At 36.5% G+C, this 22,191-nt stretch overlaps 2 protein-coding genes across 5 annotated transcripts in view; one reads left to right on the top strand and one right to left on the bottom strand.

The window, feature by feature from the left end:
* The first annotated feature begins 4,817 nt into the window (after positions 1 to 4,817).
* Positions 4,818 to 19,671, top strand: LOC109059917 (CMP-N-acetylneuraminate-beta-galactosamide-alpha-2,3-sialyltransferase 2-like). The gene is made up of 7 exons (XM_042766459.1): positions 4,818 to 4,955; positions 13,030 to 13,771; positions 15,735 to 15,922; positions 16,427 to 16,606; positions 16,713 to 16,758; positions 16,844 to 16,963; positions 17,043 to 19,671. Exons 2-7 carry the CDS (start codon positions 13,445 to 13,447, stop codon positions 17,208 to 17,210), a joined length of 1,029 nt encoding a protein of 342 aa, XP_042622393.1. The 5' UTR covers positions 4,818 to 4,955; positions 13,030 to 13,444; the 3' UTR covers positions 17,211 to 19,671.
* LOC109059894 (arf-GAP with SH3 domain, ANK repeat and PH domain-containing protein 2-like) overlaps positions 19,108 to 22,191 on the bottom strand; it is a 29,867-nt gene continuing 26,783 nt past the window's right edge. For 3 of the 4 annotated variants that reach the window (XM_042766455.1, XM_042766456.1, XM_042766458.1), the window contains 2 exons: positions 21,932 to 22,054; positions 19,108 to 20,585 (listed from right to left, as the gene is read on the bottom strand). In XM_042766455.1, the coding sequence (XP_042622389.1) occupies positions 20,511 to 20,585; positions 21,932 to 22,054 (198 nt within the window). In that variant the 3' untranslated portion in view covers positions 19,108 to 20,510. The remainder of the gene's footprint in view (positions 20,586 to 21,931; positions 22,055 to 22,191) is intronic. The other variant, XM_042766457.1, reaches the window with a different exon arrangement.

Here is a 22,191-nt window from a genome sequence, read left to right as displayed (position 1 = left end):
ATATATATATTAGGGGATTATTATAAAAAGTTTTTTTTTTTTTTTTTTTTTTATCATTTATGCACTGAATGCGTGTTCTTTTTTGCTAAGGATGTTCTCCACTAGGAAGTGGGATATAGGAAATTCTTTAGTTAAGGTGTCTTTGATCACATGAAGTAGATATGTGTATTTTATATTAAAATGGACTTTATATTAATACCCAATATGTGGTTTAACAATGAATAATAATAATAATAATAATAAAAGTGTAACTTGTTTTAACTGCTGAAGGAACATGGAAGATGGAACAGGTTTTAAGAACTAATAACGGAAAGGTCAGTAACTGACTTTGCACATTTGCTCCACAGGGTGTAAAAAAGATGTCTTAGAAAAAAATAATAATTTGAAGTTAAATTGTATTATTTAGTTTGTCTTGCATCCTATTAGATTACATGGAGAGGGTGGGTTTTATGTCCTATACTGGGACCAGGCACCTGGGGACGATCAAAACGTTTTGGCTTCACTTCTCAAACCTTGTGCGGCAAACTTGGTTTGCTCCAGTTCCCCTGTTGTTAGGAGTGGGGAGGGATTGAGTTGGCATACTGCCCGCAAGTTATATACTGAGTGTACTGACATGAGATTTGTATGAAGGAATAAAGTGAAATTGACCTGGAAAACTACTTACTACGTATATAATGTATAAAGAGTCAGAATTAAACCACACCATGCTGGTGTCATCTGGCCAAGGTTTTTTCTCCATTTCTGTCACCGATGGAGTTTTGGTTCCTTGCCACTGTCACCTTTGGCTTGCTTAACGCTTGACAGATTGCACAGACACTATTGGAAGAGAGCAGAACTGGATGATGACATCACTGAATAATCAATGAACTGACTTTTGCTGGAAAAAATGTCTCTTCTTGCATTATTGACAAACTATTTCCCTGTTTTACACTGTAAAGCTTCTTTGACACAATCTGTACTGTAATAATCGTTAAAGGTGACTTGACTAGACTACGTTTTCACACCCGACCAAAAGGGTAGAGGTTGCTTATATCCTAAACACTGTAAAGATGGTACAGGTACAGCCTGATGGATGTGGGAGACATGAGCAGACATACTGTGGGTTTATGAGCTCATTTACTTCCTTTCCAAACTTCGCCTCAGGTTTTCCACTTACTGACTGCTGCTCGGTCAGCTTTACTCTTAGGAAACTTTGACTCGTTCCATATGTGCAGCTACATGCATGATGGAGGGGTTCATAGTGCCTCATAGTTTTTCATCAACTGTAAGATACAAGCATGTAATTTCCTCTTTGACACTGATGAACATGCTAATTATAGTCTAAGTTATAAGAGCCTTTGTAGACATGCATGCCCTTAAGTACACAAAAGCAGTCCACATAGCATCCATATGCAAATATAAACCCAAATGAAATGTGTAAAAGCTGAAATGTAAATATCATGCCTTTTATTATTAGTGCAGCTAGTTCAGGTGAGGTTTCATATGTTATTTCAATGCCCAGAGCCAAAGCATTCACTTTTTCATTAGTCAAGAATTTTACATAAAATAGAGACTCATTAGATATGCTTTCATGCTGTAAAATGTAGATATCTGGGAACAGAGCCACATTCCCTCAGGAGAAAAACAGCTTTTAAAACTCGGCTTTGTGTACTGTTTTACTTACTCCTGCACATTCTATGTCAAGCACCTCCTGGTCCTCTTCACCGTCTCCTTGTCATGTAATAAATACTTGTACTACACATTCAGAGACACAGATTTCCCAGATTCCCTCTGAAGTGATGCGTAAAGATCCTTGTTTTGTTCAGACACACACAGCCTCACATTTTACCAAACGAAGGCCAAACTGCAACTCTTTTCAACATGACAAGGTAATAATTTGTTCACATAGTCTGTTGCTAACACATTATTTGTTGCTAGCACATTATTTTAAGAGACAAGTTCCCATGCCAGAATGCACATTTTCAAACTGTGGATAAATCCCTGTCTCTTAGTCAAACGTAACTGAACACCGGCTATTGGCAAACAGGGGTTGCCTCATCTTGTCCATGACTGCTGACGGGCGAGGAAATATGATCCAGTGAATATAACACAAGTCTAGTTCATTTCAAATGCTTTTTTTCTGTTCCTGGCAGAAAAACAACAACTTGTACATTATACTAATTTGCTTCTTTACAAATTTTATTTCTTTTTAAGTCTCAGATAATCAACTCAAATATACATCTTCATTTTTAAAGTCCTGGAAATCTGTGGAAACCATATAGCTGTTAATGCTTTGCACAGCTGCTTATTTTATCACACAGCCATATTTTGCTTTCTCAGTACTACAGTATGTGGACATCTCACACTAGGTGTTAGTTCAGTCCTCACCTGCTTATCATATTGTCCTTCAGTGGCAGGTCCTTGGCCAAATCTTTTGCTTTCCCTGGAAATTATTAACAGTGCTTAAAGAAAACAGCAGCAACAACCCCTTCATCAGCAACTCTGTGTGTGTTTTAGTTTGTTATGTTCAATTATGAAACGCTATGTAAAACTATTGCAACTATTAATTGACTGTTCTATGGTATTGTACATACCTTGTTTAACATCCTGTCATAATCATATCACTTACACAAGTACTTTATGTTCTATATTTACATGCGGATACTTTATCATGTCTCTTTCTTAACTGTCATTCATAGATTTTCTTTTATATAAAGCAACCTTAAAAGAGTAGTTCACTTTCAGAATGAAAATTCTGTCATCATTTACTCACCCTCCACTTTTCCCAAACCTGAATGAGTTTCTTTCTTCTGTTGAACACAAAAGAAGATATTTTGAAAAATGTTAGAATCCAAACAGTTGATGGCCACCATTGAGTTCCATTGTATTTTTTTCTCCTACTATGGAAGTCAATGGTGCCCATCAACTGTTAGAACTGTTAGTGAACTACTCCTTTAATTTATATAGATATCCTATACGTGGTCAAATGTGGTCACTTACTTTATGTAGTGTAAAATAAAGTTGTTGTTTTATTGGCATTGCAAACAAATGAATGTGTCAGCAACAGAAATGTCCTTGAACAATATCAGAGTGACAGCTAAAGATCAGTAATATTGCGACAGAAATGTTCAGTTTGTTTGCCAAATGTCCAAATTTCAGTCTGTGTCCTGAGTGTTTACACTGAATTCATCCCCAAAGTTAGACTAAAGTCAGTTAATCAACTAGATATGGTGTACTTTCTATTTATAGTTCCAACTCTACACAACATCTTAACATGCTCATGTATTTGCATGGACGTGAACTAACCAATTTCACAAACACACTCTACCAACTTGTTTTACCAACCAATTTGGTGCATTTCTTCTGCATTTCTTCTGGGCATAGTAAATGACAGCTTTATCTGATGGGCACAAAAATGGTTGCTTTTACTCTTATCTTGGATCTGTCCTGTAGTCTTCTGCAAAACTGCGTTCTCGTATGCTGTCTTTGCACTTGAGAAAATTGATCAATTTTATTCTTATTACCATTTTAAAACATTTTCATTTGTGCAATGAAGTGCTTCTTTCCATTTGCCCTCATTAGGTAAGACATTTACCTTCTCACTCTAATCTTTTATTTTACATTTTTGTGATACAAGCAAAGGCTATTTGCATCAGGGTTTTATGTTCAAACTTAAAAAGTACATCATGTCCTCCTGGATAAATACCCTTGTGAGACAGGACTGATAATACGGATACAAAGGTCTAGTTTTCTGTCCAGTTGTATGGAAGCTCCACTGCTTTATCACGTCAATTAATGTCAAGCTAATTCATTTTGAGTAAACACTGCACTCTGAACAGCCTCAGTGGCCTGTCAGGGAACTGCTGCATTGCCTAAGCAATGGACAGCTATCAGAGAACCACACAAACCAGACACAGGATAGATGCCAAATGTGCAGATAAGCACTATTAGATTTTTATGTTTCTCTCATATCTGATTTACATCTCAACATTTCCCGTAGCTCCCTTTGCACACATCACAATGCGCAACAATCTGTGCAGGGAATGTAGGCTATATCTTGAGCAGAACAATGGAACTAAATATAAGGCCTTATACATTGTTTGGACATTGATTTAGCTATATTAAATATAAATTATATTAAAAGCTACATTAAATTTGTGCTTCTTAATTCCAATAGTACCAGCAGTTTGGACTTCATACTGACACCTACTGGTTTGGTGGCACAGCAAACGTTATCATTCTATTATCAGTGTTATCTCCATCTTATAGCACTTACATCTATAGACATTATTTAGACTCAGTCCCCCCATATTGTCATGTGTTCAGAACACAACCCAGCTCATCCTCAAACCTGGGTTCTAAAGAGTTAATAGTTCTTGAAGGGTGTTGCACCATTTCGATTCAAAGTTTTTTCTAGAAGACTGATATGACTTAAATCCTCATCTCACGTGAATGCATATAATTTTGACATTTCTTTGTAAATGTGTAAAAACTTTGACGTTTATCACAAAACTTACATTATATCCCACAAACTGGTATAATAGTATCGTTTTTATAGGCAGTTAGGAAATGTCTGGTTTAGCCTACTGACTCTGCAGAGGTGTAATGTTTTTTATACTGTACAAACTGTATATTCTGTTGCCCTACACCAACCCTGCCCTTAAACCAAGCATGTTTTTTATATTTATTTTTTTTGGTTTATTTTCGTAAGGGTTCTGTGACACGAGTCCCCATGAGTCGGTGTGTATTCAGGTTTAAGTCCCAACCGGATAGAAACACACACACACACACACAAAAAAACACGCATGGAGGGAGGTTGAGGGAGAGAGAGAGAGAGAGAGAGAGAGAGAGAGAGAGAGAGAGAGAGAGAGAGAGAGAGAGAGCGAGAGAGAGACGCAGGACGTAGACATCATTTATCCTCGGAGTCATACGGAGTTCTGCGTGTTAGTCACCATATTCGAGCTGAGAACACGTTGGTAAGTACCCTAAACTTATTCCGCTTTCTAATCGACTGGATGTGATATTATACTAAACCAGTTTTAACTTAAACAAACCGAACTGAATATATCTCTACGAGAGAGAATGCGATGAGAGAAGGCGGTCTCAAATGAGTTAACGGAGTTGAGCTGCCTCCTCAAAGTTATGGTCTTCCTTTCGCTTTACTTCTTTTTTTTATACCCACACTTTTAGCTAATGCAATGCTAACCAGTCCCATTTTACAGCTATGCAACAGGATGCTGTTTTAAGATTCATTTCGAGTTGAACACGATGACACAAGTTTTCACCAAGAAGTTTAAACTTGAGCTGAACTTCTAGAGGAAACCGTTTGAACGGTTTGAGGCTTTGATGACTTGTGTTTGAGACCTTTTTCATTTGGATGTTAACCATGGCTGTGTCTCAAAACTGTATGATATTCCTACTTAGCTTATTGTAATCGGCGTTCAAGTGTTCGACCACTTAACGTTACGCCCAAAAAGTGCTGTCTAGGTAGTAGCTGACGAGGTTTTGACACACATCCCACGAGTGACTAAATGCACCCCAAGAGTGACTAATGCACTGTAGTGTTGAATAACTTTCCGTTTGAGTCTGAATGAAGGGTTTCAGTCCAGGTTGTGTTTCTTACCACAAGTAAGAAAGTTTTCTTCCCAAATACACTCATAGCTGGTTGAAAAGAAGATAATTTAAAAAAAGGGGGTTTAATAGATTAGAGATCTATCTAGGTTTGTATCAAAGTTACGTTTTGTGTTGGTTGCAGCCAGGGGCATTGCACAAGATCCCGGGCCCTATGCATAGGCAGTCCTGATGGGCCCCCATGACCCCCCAATGAAAATATCCAGGTAAAATAAAATATATTCCAGACTTTTCAAGGGCCCTTCAAGGGAATATAGTATACATATATAGTAACATCGACTCCCCCCAAACATGATTACTGAAGAAAGACTGACAAACACAATGGAACCTGGTAAACCTGTGCAGTTTACAGCTGTCCTGGCAGCTTAATTTCAGGAGTAATTTGAGTAATTTCAAGAGTTTTTCATATAATTATAGAACTAGCACAGCAATGTAAAAACATATATTTACTGTATAAAACTAGCAAGCAATGGATCTTTACTGTTAAAATACAATGTTCAAGCGTTTTGGTGATTGAAAAATTTACAGATCGTAAATTATATATCATACAATGGGGTCTGTTGAATGCTTGAATCTGATTGGCTGATGAGCATTCTAAGGTGTACATTTATTTTCATGTAAACGCACGAGTAAAGTAGGCAGGTATTGACCGCATTACATGTCCGTATCACTTCGTCAAATGAGTTCAGTTATAGCCTACAACAGTAAAAGAACCTAAATCCACAACAACACTGACCAAGCAAATACATATAGTAAACAATAGAATAAAAACGACAAATTATATCCATGTTTTTGCCACAAATTTAAATTCTATTATGTACAGAAAACACATACTCTATTTCTCCCACTCTCTCTCTCTCTTACAAACGCACACACACAGTACGGTTACACACTCACACACACAGAAACACACACGCACACAAATGTGTTGTTAGCGCTGCTCTGCCGATTTTATTAGTAAAATAATTGAGCAACTTATAAGCTACATGACATTTCTCACTAGTGAGGGAATAATGGCGTTGTTCTTGAAACAGAAACGGGCTGACAACTTTTGAGTTCAACTACGAGTGAGAATTTCCACAGCAGGATGGGTGTGGGTTTTGGTTGGGGTTTTGTGAAAGAAAAAAATTAATTTTGTCTGATGTCTGGACACACCTAGTAGTTAAGGTCATGATGACTGATACTGTGTTTTTATCATAAAATTATGTAAAATAACTGTTGGAGTGCTGCAAAGTACTAACTTTTCTTTGGTTGATTGGTCATTGCAATGTTTGAAAGTGAGGGGGCCCAGAAACCATGCTGCATGTACAGGGTATGTGGCCGTTGGCCCTGTTAGCAGCATGAAAATCAAAAATTTTATTCAAATTCTGAATGGAAAAAAACAGCTGTTACTCTCTTCAGTTCATCACAAACTCACAATGTTCTGTTATAATCAATGAAGCTCTCTAAAGTGCACAGTTAAACTCTTATTTACATCATGTCTACACTTTATGATGTTTAGAAGTGAGTGAATTCTGACTAACTTGAACTCAATGGCCAATCACAGGTGTTCAAAAAATCTAAAGATATGTCTGTGATTGGCTATATTGCTCAATGCTACAAAAACACGTTGTAAATAGAAACTTTCAGTGCTTTTAAGAGTGCAAACACAAATACGCACTGGACCCTCTACCAAATATGTGACCACCTTCTGTGAAACCCAGCTAAAGTCTCATTATTTAATTCTGAGATAAAGTGCGTCAAAGTTGTGATAGCCATAAAAAATAACGAAAATAGGTAATTTGTGTTTATTGCTGTAAATGATAGATTATATCAATGGATTTGAGATACAGTTCTCTAATTTTCATTTATAACATGATAAATGCTGAAATTAATGATTTCACTGACACTACATCTTATTATTTTGTGCAAAAAAGTTCCAGAGGAAAGGCAAGAAAACTGCGACTTTCGCCAGTTTCCGATTTCTGTGTCGATTTTTTCGTGGTATCATCAAAATTTCAAGAACAGCCTTTTACTTTAGCCTTTTTTAGCCTTTTCTTGTTACTCAATACTCTGCCAAGATAACCAGCTTATGTGTGTCGATTTTTTTCAGTAAAGCCGCGTTCCATGATTAGCGGTAAATCCCCATCACCTGCTTTCAAATGGAGCTGCAGTTAATACACATAGCCGTAGTTCACTGAGAAGCTACGCTATATCGAGTTCATTATTGAATATGAATCGCCTTCGATAATGAACTCGATATAGCGTAGCTTCTCAGTGAACTACGGCTCTGTGTATTAACTGCAGCTCCATTTGAAAGCAGGTGATGGGAATTTACCGCTAATCATGGTGTCTCGTGATGTCATTGGGGTTTTAACCTGCCAGATTCTGCATCCCCTCGTTGAAATCGCTGCCTGATTGCCTAATCCAACCCCACCCCTAATCCTAACCCCTCCCCCACACCTACTCCTAAACCTACCAATACCAGGGGGTGCATAATCTGGCAGGGTGCAAATTTCGGCACTACACCGGCTCTAAACCTACCAATACCAGGGGGTGCATAATCTGGCAGGGTGCAGCCCTTATTTTAAGTACATTAATAATTTAGTCTTTGGATGCTGATCATGACGCTGATGCTTCGGGTTGATGTATTCCTATCTGACATGTAGCGCAATGCTGTGCCTGAGTCTGCATCGATTCGAAAAAACAAAAAACAACAAAAAACAAAACAAAAGAATAGTCTAGATGTTTAAAAAAGATATTTAAATAGGCACATAATACATATTATTACTGTTTTATTGTAGGCTAAAATAACTTACTATGTATTAATAAAAAGCTTTGTATGTCCCACTTGCGTCTGATGTTTCGATCTTGTTTTTAGAAAAAGAATATGCATGAATGAGAAAATATAGTGCAGGACGCGCTTGATGTTAGTTATTAATCGTAATAAGACACACATAAAAAATATCAATGCGTTACTCGCACTGACTGACACAGAGCTGAAGCACGCACAGAAAAACGTGTCTCTCAAACAGTGTGCGATCCCGGATCCCGAATGAATGGTCAGACACAGAATTACAGTATTTTAAAACATCTGTCTTGTCATATGTTTACGCAAACATGTCTTAATTTAACATTTCGGGAACAGTTGAGGAAAACATCTGATGTGTAACAAATATTAGATCTGTGCAATATAAACCTGCTGCCATCTGTGTCATTAATATTAATCATAAAAGAAAATAAAAAGAATCGCTCATTTACTGCTCTTGAGTGAATAATTTTTGTAGCTCTAACAATATTTATTTTGTAATGAATACATAGAATGAAGACTATGCAGTGATTATTTTTACATTTGATTATTTAATTTCTGTTTTTCTTTAATTTTTTGTGTAGTGCTGGATTTCTTCCAAATGTAGCACGATAGACCAAAGACATGAATTAGACGATCTACTTAAATTTGATATATTTATGACGTTTTCTACTTTTATTTCATTTTACAAATGAAATAAAAGTAGACCTCAAATGAATGATTTCAGTGAATTGACTTGATAATTGTTGCTACAGTCAAGCTCTTGTGGTTCCCCTCCATTCGTTTCAATGGTTTTTTTTTTTTTTTGTGCTTTTTGGACATGCACATCATAATAAAGAGACCTGTATTACAAAACTTTAAAATTTTTACCATAAATGTGTCACATGTCACTGAAAATGGGAGAATCTCAGCTATATTATACTATATTATCTATACATTTTGCATTACAATTAGCTTGTGATGGCATGAAGAACCTTGATTAAAATATTTTAAATCTTATTGTTCTCAAAACACATAACAAGACACCAACTTTTTCAGATGCCAACTTTGGTTCAATATAAACGGCCGTCGTCAATTATTCCTTATTTAAATTATATAGTGTAGAACAGAAGTAAATGCTACCTAATAAACTGCAACTTAAATATAAAATTGCATTGTAATGTATATTGCAGATAACAAAAATAACTCTTTAAAATAATAAAATCTTTTTTAACGTACATTTTCCAGTCATCTTTAACCAGAACTTATAAAAACACAATTTCACAGTATTTTATCTGAAAGTATACATATTGCCTAAAAGGTAATTCTTTTTTGCTTCTTAAAAAAAGTGTGTATTGTGGATTAAAATTATAACATATTATATAACTTAATTTTACAAAACTCTACAAAAAAGTTTTTTTTATGTAAAAGTAAATATATTTTCTTAAAGTAAGGTAATTCATATTTTTAATTCTTAAAACATGTTTACAGTATTTTACAGTAAAACATTAATGTATAAAAGTATGGCAAGTATGCTTTGTCAATTAAAATATACTTTTTGCTGTATACAGTAAGGTAACTTACAGTTCACAGGGAAACAGGTTTTTACAAAAGCAGTCACCACTGATAAGCTACTACTAAATATATTGTAGAAACGTAATTTTCTGCTTTGCAACGAAGCGCTGTAAAAAAAAAATAAACTTGAATTACAATAGCATTTTTTATGTTATTTTATTGGTAAAATCTACATATTTTACAGTGTAGCTATTCCTGTTTCTTAAGCTCAGTTTTTTTAGAGTAAACGTGTTGACAAAGGGTAAAATCTACATATTTTACAGTGTAGCTATTCCTGTTTCTTAAGCTCAGTTTTTTTAGAGTAAACGTGGTGTGCTGTGCTTGGAGCAATGATATGGGGGATGGTGGGCTTTTTTTTTTCTTTTTCTTTTTTTTTGTCCCTTGTTGAGGGAACCACACAACATGCATCTTCACAACTGTGAGACCGACTTTACAGGAAATGTGAGGTGTCCTACCCTTAGTAGTCCACTCCACTCCTCACTTGAATCTCTCTCTGCAGTGTTAACATGGCCTGACTCTTTAACATGCTTTGAGCAAAACAAGCCTCTCACACGCAAGTTAAAAAGCTTTGGCTGGTTTCTCAGCAGGGTTTTTCTCAGCAGTTTTGATTGCTGGTTCTTAAGTACTGTTTCTTGATATTGTTTTTTTTTGGTGTCGGAAAAAAAAATGGAATGGAAAATCTCTGACACTGTTCATGTTTACATGACAATAATTAAATTACAAACAAACCATGGTGGAAAGTTTCCACATTTTTGCAAAAAATTATACATTTTGCATTACAAGCAGCATGTGATGGGATGAAGAACCGTAATTAAAATGTTTTAAATCTTATTGTTCTCAAAACACATAACAAGGCACAACATTTTTAGATGCCAACTTTGGTTCAGTGTAAACTGTATAGTATAATATTATACCTTTATTGTAATCATTTAAGACATAATTGCACACACATCAGTTGTGAATGTTTGACTGAATACATGATGTCAACTAACCACATAACATATATTATAGCTGTATATTACTACCATATGTACTGTATGTTACTCTGATACACTCATATCTGGCAGATAAGAGAATACTTCTGAGTGTAAGATTTTTAAAGCTGCTTTGAAACAATATGTATTGTGAAAAGCACTATAAAAATGGACTTGTTAACAAAAACACACTGTGTTTATGGAAAAGCTTACCCAGTTACATTACAGTAAGCACACCTTAGCATCCACCCACCCCCATTGTCTTTAGAGTATCAACTTACATTAAAATGGTCCCTTCCAAATCCAGAGATTGTATTCACAGCCCTGATAGTTCTGAAAGGTTACGTCATTTATCAACTAATGTTTGCTTGCAGTGTGGTTGCCTTCCAAACCCAGTGTGAACTTCAAGGCTCACACAGAAAGTTTGGGCAGAGCTTTTGAAAAGGGGTCCCTTAGTGAGTAGCAATCAAATTGGAATAGTTTGGCAGGCACTGAGGAGCCTCTCAGTTTCAGTAATATGAGAGACCCAATTGACATTGGTATGCAAACTAATTCATTCAGATGAATAACTATGCAAATAAAATCAAACAATAGGTTTTCATTGTAGTGTTTTTATCTGTGATTTTACCATGCAAAGTCAGATAAGGCAGGAGGGTTGATTCACGGTAACTTGGCCAGAGTACCAAAATATTGACATTTGCTCTATTTCAGATCATGAGAATCACTGTTATCTTTAGAAGAATGTCACAATTCGCAGGCTGCACACGTCGCAGTTCAAATATTACTTTGGCCTAATACATGTAGAGCCACTTGTAGGGAAACTAAAAGGTCTTTCTAGTGCGTTACAGCTGTTGTAATTCCTCCTGATTAGTTTTCTGAATGGACCGCTTGTTTCTTAGGTTAAGCGAATGAGAACATTCTGGATTAATTCGCTCTGGATTGGTTACTTTAAGCTCCTTGTGTTCGTTTTGAGCATAGTTCACTTTGAGTAATGAACGGTGGGGGAGACTCGTCTGTACCGACACTTTGCTGACTGGGTGGGTTTGGCACGCTGGCCTGAGATGTAATTGTGTTTGGTCTGTAGTGAGGCAGCTGTCTGCCAGAGAGAGATGGTTCTTCTGAATCAGCTGAATGTCAGCTGATCCCACCTTCCCCCACCCCATTACCAGCATCTTCCTGCTCCACCGGACACGGCTCCCTAACAGATGAGGAAAGTCTTGGACTTCCTGTTTAGCATAACATTTCAGCCTTGCTCTGCAGTCACTTTGGCTGTGGTTTCTGGGGTAGCCTTTTTTTTTCTTTCAGAGTAAAGTGACTGTTTCAAGGATGCTTGTTAAGGAGATCAAGCAGGCTGTTTAAGTACCATGGATCAAGTACAGAGCTCTAGACTGGGAATTGTGGGAGTAGTTGCATTTGACAGTCATCAATCTAAAGATGGATTTGCTGCATCAGTGCGATTGGTCCAACACAGTCAGCGGATTTTAATGTATGAAGTTCTTTATTGTGGATTTGGTGGGGTGTATGAGGGAGGTTCAGCCACATTCTTGCAGTCTCAACAGGAAGCAGCAGTTGTATTTTGTTTTGTACTTGTGATTTTGAAGTATAGGTCAATAGACAGACTTTCTTTTAGGTCAATTCGTCATGACTGTCGGTGAGAACAGGACGATGAAGTAAAAGTTAAATGATTCTTTCATTTAGCACTGCTTCAAAGAATGAGTTTCTTTAATAGGAGGATTCACATAACAATAGAAATTCTGTCATTTACTTACTCTCAAGTACATCAAAACCTATATGACTTAAATTTCTTCTGCATGTGGAGCACAGAAGAAATAAACTGGAGGGGAAAATACTGTGATCGTTGCTCTTTTTCATGCAGTTATGAGAAATGTGGCCTGTAGCGTCAAAAACACCTTCAAACTAGTTAATATCGCTTCATGTGAGGAAGTGACTAAACTTTAAGTTATTCACTTAAGTCTGGGTAAATTCATGTAACAAAATATGACCTTTGAGTGAGTTATTTAGACCAGTTTTGACAGTTGTGAATCAGATAATGAAATTATGAAAAAGTCTTTCTAAATGTTGATGTTCTTCTGTATTTTTCAGGAATAAGGAGCTTTGGCAGCAGTGGGTGCTGCTTTAATATAAATGCAGCTGTACAGACGGAAAGTGAAGCTGCATTGCCTCTGACTCATTTCCTTCACTGTATTGAAAACTGAGAAACAGCATGTCTGACTCTTTTTAGCATGTTCCACTGTGAGGCCTTGTACTTTGGCTTTTGCAAAATCATGACGAAATGGACCGCTAGAACAAAGCCATAATGGACAATCCTGGATTGAAAATCCTGTCATTTTCCACCTCAGATGCCATTTTGTTTTGTAAAGCAACTTATCATAGACCATAAAACCCACAATCCATTTGGCAGGAACAAGCCAAGCCAGAAGTGAATTCCTGTTACTGCGGTGGTTCCTTTAAATCTTTCCTCTGGAAAATCCACCCCGAGGTTTAGGCTGCCATAACCATGATGTTGAGAAGAAAACTGTACATATGCGCTCTGCTAGGTGCTATTTTGTTTTTAATGATAGCTGCTCACACCATTCAGAAGGCCAGTGTTGTGCCCATCACAGCTTTACCCCCTCATCACGATGTCAGGTTACCTGTGAAGAACCAGACACCATTACAAACAGTTATCACAGATTCAAGACAAGGTCTTTCCTGTAGCTGTCCTTCCTGTATAGCAGACAAAGGTGTGTCGGAGTGGTTTGACCAACGTTATGATCATAAACAGCAACCTTACCTCACCGGCAGGGATAATGACATAGATCCACTTTCTCTGAAGTGGTGGCTGGTAAGTGGCAAATGATTTGCATGATATGTTGAATAATTCATCAAATAATTCACAATTCATCACATATCTCAATGTTTGCTAATACATGGAGTATCTTTGGCTACTACATTGTGGCACACTGTTTTTTAATGTGTCCTTTTTAAACAGGAGTAATGACATCATTTATTCCATACGGTGATGTGCATTCTATTGTAACATATGGATGAGTAATTCACAATAAGAGCAATAAGTTACATTTAGAAAATAGATTGTCTGCATTTTGAATAACACGCTAGAAGTCTTCAACCCTGCTCCAGGGGCCCCACTGTCCTGCAGAGTTTAGCTCCAACCCTAATCAAACACACCTGAAGCACCTAATCAAGTTCTTCAGGACTGCTTGAAAAAACACAAGCAGGTGCGCAGGTTGGAAATAAACTTTGCAGGGCATTGTATGTAGTGTCATTTATATACATATTTGACCAGTTTTTGACCACCCTTTTGACCAGTGAATATATAAAATACAATATGACAGACACTGAATTAAATGAATTAAAAAATATAAAATGTAATATAATTTCTTGTTGTTATTAATAATAATGTTAAATATTTATATTAATACTATAAATATATAATATTATATCAACTACTGATTATATAAAAAGGTGATCATTGGACAAAAAACTCAAAATATGTAATTTAGTTTTCCAGTTTCTGTAAGGAGTGGGACAGTTAATGTTGGATTTGTTCCTAGATTAGTTTTCCAGTCTATAGACAGCCATTTGCCTCTCTAAGAGTCAGAATAGCTCTTGGGATTCTCAGGCATGCCTCTAAAGTCGTATCATCATAGCTGTAGATATCATTTCCCCTTTCTGGCACATGGACACATCAGGGAAAGACAACAGCTGGTGTATTCATTCCAGACCTTCTCAGGTTCACTTACTACCATCATGTCTGTTTGCCAAACATCATTAATGCAATGGTGGAGGATCCCCAGAGCTGCAGTCATTATCTGGTTTCCTTAAACGAAAAAGTACTTCTCCCAGAGGAACAAGGGCAGAAATAGGCCTTTCGGGCCCAGCCATGTGTTTCAGTTAGGTTTAATTTAGCCTAATTAAAGGCTTTTGGGCTTTTGCAGGCTATGAGAGCACACTTGGTGTTCCTCAAGCGTCTTGAGTTTTCACATGGCACAGAAACATTGGGCAGTATTTTCTGGTAATGAAATCTCTAGGCGCCTCACGATTTGATTCGATTCAGAGGGCTGTGATGTGATGATAAAATGATTATCTACACATCTTGATGCATCTTTTTTTCTATACAGGATTTTTTTCTCACTGTGTGACTACTGGGTACTTTCAAAGCAAAGTATTTGTAAAGATATAATGAGTTTACTTTCCATATCTTTCATTAATAAAACAAATGGAAGCGATGTGGCAAGTCAGGTGGAAGGTTACATCTTAGGGGTGGGAATCTTTAGGCACCTCACTATCTTTTTTTTTATTATTAATTAGTTTACCAACCCGGAATATCAAATTTATATGTGCATTTTTATTAAATAAAATTATTAAATTACTTATATAAGTAGGCTACATTTGTCAAGCAAATTGTAAGTTTCTCTCGCTTCAACCATGAAATTTTATGCAAGTTTTTATACTTATTTGATATTTTGTGTGTGTATGTTTGTGTTATTGGCAGCAAACTGTCTCTAGTGTATACAAGTGCCATACCGCATATGTGGGAAAAAAATGAGCTCAGAATCGATTCTGAAAATTTCAAAGATTCAGAATTGTTGAAAAGAGAATCGCGATGCATTGCAGAATCATTGTTTTTTTCCTCCCACCCCTACTATTTTTTGCATGTACAATAAGATTGGAATAGTTGGGATAGCCAAAATATCTTCCCTTTTAACATTAAAGATGTAAAGATTAGTAGATTGAAATTTGAAGGTTAGCTTTATGAGTTTTATTTACGGTATTGTTTTGTATAGTCTTTGCAGTCATCTGATGGAATGATCAAGGACGTCACCAAGAAGATGTTTAAGATAATTTCCCCTCCACCTGAGGACGAAATGCCACGGCAGAGCCAGTGCCGGAAGTGTGCAGTTGTTGGAAACTCAGGGAATCTGTTGAGGTCCAAATACGGAGCCTTGATAGATTCCCACTCAGTTGTTATTAGGTTTGTTTTATGCTCTTTGTATGTCTGGTCTAAACTTTTAATAAGATAATTCCCCTCAAAATTAAAATTCAGCCATTACAACGCACAAAAAAAAAATATAAATAATATATATATATATATATATATATATATATATATATATATATATATATATATATATATATATATATATATATATATATATATATATAAATATTTGAAAGATATATATTTTTTCCAAACAATGAAAGTCAAAATGACTTTCACTGTATGGCCAAAACAAGATATTTTTTTAAATATATTTTTTGTGTTTGTTTAAAAAAAGTTCTGTTTCACTAAAAAACCAACAGGAAGTTATTAAAATGTTAATGCTGATTCATGCTGACTTTAAAAGTATCTGAGAGTAAAACACGATCAAATTCATGAAAATGATTCAGCTTGTTTTCTTTTTTTTTTTTTTGGAGAAACAACCGAAAAGTGCAAGTGAGTTTTTTACTAATGCATTTTGACTGGAACATCCCACAGAATGAATAAAGCTGTGACTGTGGGTTTTGAAGAGGATGTTGGTAACCGAACCACCCACCACTTCATGTACCCAGAGAGTGCGGTCGATCTGAGACCTGGTGTCCATCTCGTCCTTCTTCCCTTCAAACTGAAAGACATGCAGTGGTTATCCAGCGCTCTTTCCACTGGAGAGATCAAAATGTATGTCAAATCTCTCAGAAAATTGTGCAACATAGATTTTAAGCAAAATCACTCTAAAATATTTTTTCTTCACTCTTTGCTACAACTGTTTATATATTCCAAACAGGACGTACATGAGAGTGAAAAATCGTGTGGAAACTGACAAAGACAAGGTCAGTGTAAATCATGCTTAAGCTTGTAAATCCATAAATGAATCATCTGTTCACCCTAACTCACCCTCCCATGCGTGCCGTCCAGGTGATAGTTGTAAATCCAGCCTTCTTTAAGTACACACATGAGAAATGGACAGAGCGTCATGGAAGGTACCCATCCACCGGGATAGTAGCCATTATGTTTGCTCTACATCTCTGTGATGAGGTTTGTACTTGATTTACAGCCAAGATAATAATTTCTGCATCACCAGACTATTTTCAGTCATGATGTTCAATCTCAACAGGTGTCAGCGTTTGGATTTGGGGCAGACAAGCAAGGAAACTGGCACCACTATTGGGAGTACAACAGATATGCTGGCGCCTTTCGAAAGACGGGCGTCCATAACGCAGATTTCGAGACTGAGATCATTCAGAGGCTCAGCAAAGAGGGCAAAATCAAACTGTACAGATGAGCCTGGCCTTTATTAATTGTGGCCTTTATTGACTTGGTACAGCTCAAATCAGGATGCACAGCAGCTGTATGGAAGCCAAAGAGACGCAGAACTGTGATCCGCCGTACCATTAATTGACCACTGTGAGTTGCACTGAACCAAACCCACAGACATCAAGCTGTAGTCTTTAGACCAAATGAACTCCTCCTCTTCTCTCACAGCATTTTAATGCTACATGCCTGAAGAAAAAGACGGATGTTGCCTTCCTCCCAAGTCAGGCATTGAAACTTTGAAGAAGACGAACAGTAAGCAAAACAGCTTGATCTGAGCCTCCCTGTGTACTTCTTTCTTATCGCAACTGTTATGTCTAGCCTCTCACAGTGTCTGGACTGCAAGTTTGCAACATGACAAAACTAGTTTCATGTAAATCAGAAAAGCTGTCTACACTTCAAGAAAGATGTTGATCTTGATTTTTATCATTGGTGGTTGATTAGATCATGAAAAGTTGGTGTTAAATACCAGATGAGACCATCTGGTGCTTGGTTGGAGAGTTTGACGGCAGCCGAAAGGAAAAGCATTTCAGTAGTTTAATAGTAGTTAAATTTTGCTAAAAGATTCTGAAGACCATTTTCTTTAAGATAATGCAATGATAAATCATGCAATATGAATCCATTATTAAAGGGATAGTCTTCTTTTTTCTTTGCAACACTAAAGAAGGTATTTTGGAGAACATTAAGGTTCTACTTGATTTGACTTTATATTTTTAAATATATTTTTAAAGTCATACAGGTTTGGAACAGCATGCGGGTGAGAAATTGATGACCGTAATTTCATTTTTAGGTGAACTGAAGTACACAATTTCAGTTTAAATTTCATGTTGACTTTTAACTTCAACCTGCAGTGCATTAAAGCTTTTTAGATGAGAAGTTTGTGGATTATTATAAGGTTTCAAAACGGCAAATAAGCAATAAACATGTTTTTAAAAGTCATAAATTAGTTTGAATAGCGTATTAAGACATTCACAGATGTTGTTTAGATTTCACCTCAGACAATTACAGAGATGCACTGACACTGTTCAAGTCGCCACACATTTCCTGTTCCTTTTTCCAATGTTCTGTCCTAATTTAACCATCCTGGCATTGAAATCTGCTAAATATACTCAAAACACTTGCAGGAAAATGTATTTGGCACATAGAGCTGAGAAAACACATTTTTGCTATGTTTGTTACATGTTTAATATCATTATAAACCTTTAGACCAAAGCCGTCCTTAAGAGTGTTCTCTGTGGTCTTGAAATGACTCGGTGAACTCGTTAAACAACCAATCTTGTGATTAACAGTTCTGGATAGAGAACATGCTGTATTTCATATCATACATCTCTGATCCATTATCATTCTTTTCCTGAATTACAATCCATCTCTGTTTTTATTTTTATAGTTTAAATTACTAGTGGTAGATGGTCTGCCCCCTGGCCACCTTTGCTTTATTGCGAACTGTTTTAAGGACTGTGACAAGATTGAAACTTGAGCTGTAATTTCGATTATGTCATTTTTTTGCCAACTGTTATCAAGCTGTCATTTGTTCTGTGATTTTGTTCTCGAATGTATTTTGGCTTTGCATTCTTTGCTTCATGTCAATCAGTGGCTTTCACAGTTTACAGAGTTTGAATGGAGAAGAGATATTATGAACACTCAAATCAAGGCATCGTCATTGAAGAATTATAGTTTGGACAAAATTTAGAAAGAAACAGATATTGAAGTGTGTTTTAACAAACTTATTTAGAAACAGAACCGAAGCATAAACAATGAAAAAATAATTGAATTCAAAAGTCACAGTTAAGGGCATCCAGGACCGTATTCAAATAAAAAAATAAAAAAAACAATTGTATTGCTGCATAAATTAAAAATACAGAAAAACATACAAGCCTATTTTTTAATGAGTTACACAATACATAAATATCTCACAATGCCCTAGTTTTCCATTCAAGTTCTCTAACAAGTAAAAAACACAATTTCAACTTTTAATACATGACGGTTTGTATTTATATAAGGTCCTCTAATGCAAGTAGAGAACCAGCTCACCAGTTAAAACTGAATATTTATTCCACCTCCCTGCTGGAAAGTTTTTTTAGGAGGAGTCCAAGATGTTGATCAGTAATGTCAAGAAAAGCAGTGGCCAAATTACTTTTTATGGTTTTGTTTACAAGTCATATTCAACATGTTACCGCGGATTTAATATTTTCTGGGTGTGACATGATTTAAAAAAAATGTCTTCTACCACAAGTAGTTCTCGACTCTCGAAGCACTTTAAGGAGTTAGCTCAAATTCAAAGCCTGTCTAGCTGAATGTGATGGTTTGATCCCATTGTAATTGCCAAATTGCGTAGTGTTGCGTGCACATCTTTGTAAGCTTCTATGTTCATGATGTTTTGTGTGAACCTGTGATTTATCTGTGGTCTGTTTTCAATAAACCACTTAACCATTTATTCAGTGATTATTTCATCTGAAGTTATGGAAATAATAGAATAAATGAGTGATCTCATAATCTCCTGTTTTCAAACATGTCCATGTCTTTTGTTTGTTTATCATAAAGAAAATAAAAGTTTCAGGACCATTACAGTTTTATTATATCAAATTCCTTGCTTAAAAAAAAACAGTATTTAATACAGTAATGGGAATAAGATTTCAAACTTAGAATATAATTTTTTTTGGAGGGAAATATGCTTAAATGTTGAAACAAATAGTCATAAAACAAATTCTTGGTACAAAAAAATACTTTTTTTTTCTTTAAAAAGTAGTCGAAATATGACCTGGATGTGTATTCACCCAAGCACACAATATTTATAATTCATTTGTTTGTTCTTGATTTGCTTTCTGAATGAATTATGTTTTTACACAGTTACCCTGTTGCAAAGGATTGTGGTTTAAAGCTGTTCTCCATTTTTTGAATAGCAGCACAATCTCTGCATTATACTTTCTCAATGCAGTTCTGTGATCTGGAGTATATGATTCCTCACATTTGAGTTCAGTTCAATGTAACATGACATGCAGTTCATGCTGTGTGTGCGGCTGGTCAGTGGATGGATCAGAGGGTGTCATTCTCATATCTGAGGGGCCTGTACAACCACAAACTATGAGAAATTTTGTGCACAGCACAATTTGTTCCATCTCTCTTGGCACTGCAGACGGGCCTGTGAGTGCTGCTTTGTTAAGCTGATTCTTCATTACCGATGGTTCTGTGGGTAGACTTCAAGCCCCTCATTTCCCAGGGTGCTTTGGCAGTAGAGTAGACCGTGCGATGATTTCAGCTCCGTTGGCCAGCTTCATTCAGCAACCATAGAGACAAACGACGCTGGAAATAAGCCCATTCTGTTTGGCTGTCCCTCAACGTAGCCGTGCTGAAAGGGAGATATTACTGGCTCTGGTTAAAGTCATCAGAATGAAGGATGTTAAATGCAGTTAAACAAAGGGGTGGAAATTATAAAGGAAGTAAATGTTATGAACAAGGGCTGTGAGTCCTTAATGAAAAGGGAATGAGGCGAACACAAAAAATGTGGGACGTGTGAGGATGTTAAAAATAACATGCAAAACAGGATCCATTTCATTTTAAAAGCTCTTTCCTGTATGCCAAGTGTCTCTCTATGAATCTACATGAAATGTATTCTTTTGATGGGCCATCCAGAGGCTATTTTTCCTGTAGAAGAATCTGCAGGATATTAGGCTTCAGATATGGAAGCAGAGCAGAATAAAACATGGACCCTGAGAGCTTTGCTCTGATCAGTTCCATCTGCTCCCATGGGATCGTAGGATTCGTCTGTCAAAGGCCAACAAGAACCCTGCAGCTTCCTCATCAAAACCATCTTTAAGCGTAACAAGGAATTGGAGACATTTATGCCAACAATACTACAAAGAGCTGAAGACAACTGGAAATAAAAAGTGAAATAAAAAATGTACTATATTTACTGGCATGTAAAACAAGGAAGCACAAGAGAGCTGTTCAGTTTGTAGTCCTCAAACCCAGATGAGAATAAGCATTTTTATGCCATGGATTCCTCAGGATTTTCCTGTGTTTAGTTTATATTTTTATTTTGGTTTTATTACACACACACACACACACACACACACACACACACACACACACACACACACACACACACATACACACATATTACACACACATATATATATATATATATATATATATATATATATATATATATATATATATATGTACAACATGAATTACAGTCACTCAAAAGTGAATTTATAACTCCTATTTAAAAAAAACAAAACACATTACATTCTTAAAGCTTAAAGGGGGGAGTCATGACCTAGTGGTTAAAGAGTTTGACTCGTAACCCTAAGGTTGTGGGTTCGAGTCTCGGGCCGGCAATACCACGACTGAGGTGCCCTTGAGCAAGGCACTGAACCCCCAACTGCTCCCCGGGCGCCGCAATATAAATGGCTGCCCACTGCTCCAGGTGTGTCTTCACGGTGTGTGTGTGTGTGTTCACTGCTGTGTGTGCCGTCATGACTTAATAATTCTATTTTTACATTGCTCTCTGGAATGTTTTAAACTGATTGGTAAATCTCATCATTCTGAATTCTTTTTTGTATAATGGCTACTAAACTATACAATTGACCTTTGTCCCAGGAAATGAATTTCCTACATAGCTGTGCTAGTTTCATGCATCTCTCTTTGAAATTGATCTCAAATGAATTGTCCTTTTATTCTTATACTCACCCACCAATCAGCATCCTCCTCTCCGAGTACCACCAGAATCTCACCCTCATTGAAGGAGAGCTCATCGTGATGATCCGCCGCACAGTCATACATGGCTTTAACACGCTTCAGCTTCGACTTCTTCTGGACACAAAAACAAGAAATTGCAAAAACTGTATCATGTGGCTTCTAGCCAATATTGAATTTCTTTTAAAATAATTTGTTGATGGGAAATCGCACATATGAGGAATATGCCAAGGAGTGTCTGCATCACTCTTTGT

The sequence above is a fragment of the Cyprinus carpio genome, chromosome A11 (assembly GCF_018340385.1).
Source record: "Cyprinus carpio isolate SPL01 chromosome A11, ASM1834038v1, whole genome shotgun sequence".
Lineage (NCBI taxonomy): Eukaryota > Metazoa > Chordata > Actinopteri > Cypriniformes > Cyprinidae > Cyprinus > Cyprinus carpio.
Note: the sequence above shows the minus strand (reverse complement) of the source record. Positions and strands in the feature narration are given on the sequence as shown.

Excerpts from the sequence above, each read along its gene's own strand:
- LOC109059917 (XM_042766459.1), top strand. The coding sequence starts at position 13,445 with ATGATGTTGAGAAGAAAACTGTACATATGCGCTCTGCTAGGTGCTATT. Across the intron at positions 13,772-15,734 it reads TTTCTCTGAAGTGGTGGCTG|TCTTTGCAGTCATCTGATGG; the intron begins GTAAGTGGCAAA and ends TGTTTTGTATAG. Across the intron at positions 16,759-16,843 it reads TGGAAACTGACAAAGACAAG|GTGATAGTTGTAAATCCAGC; the intron begins GTCAGTGTAAAT and ends CGTGCCGTCCAG.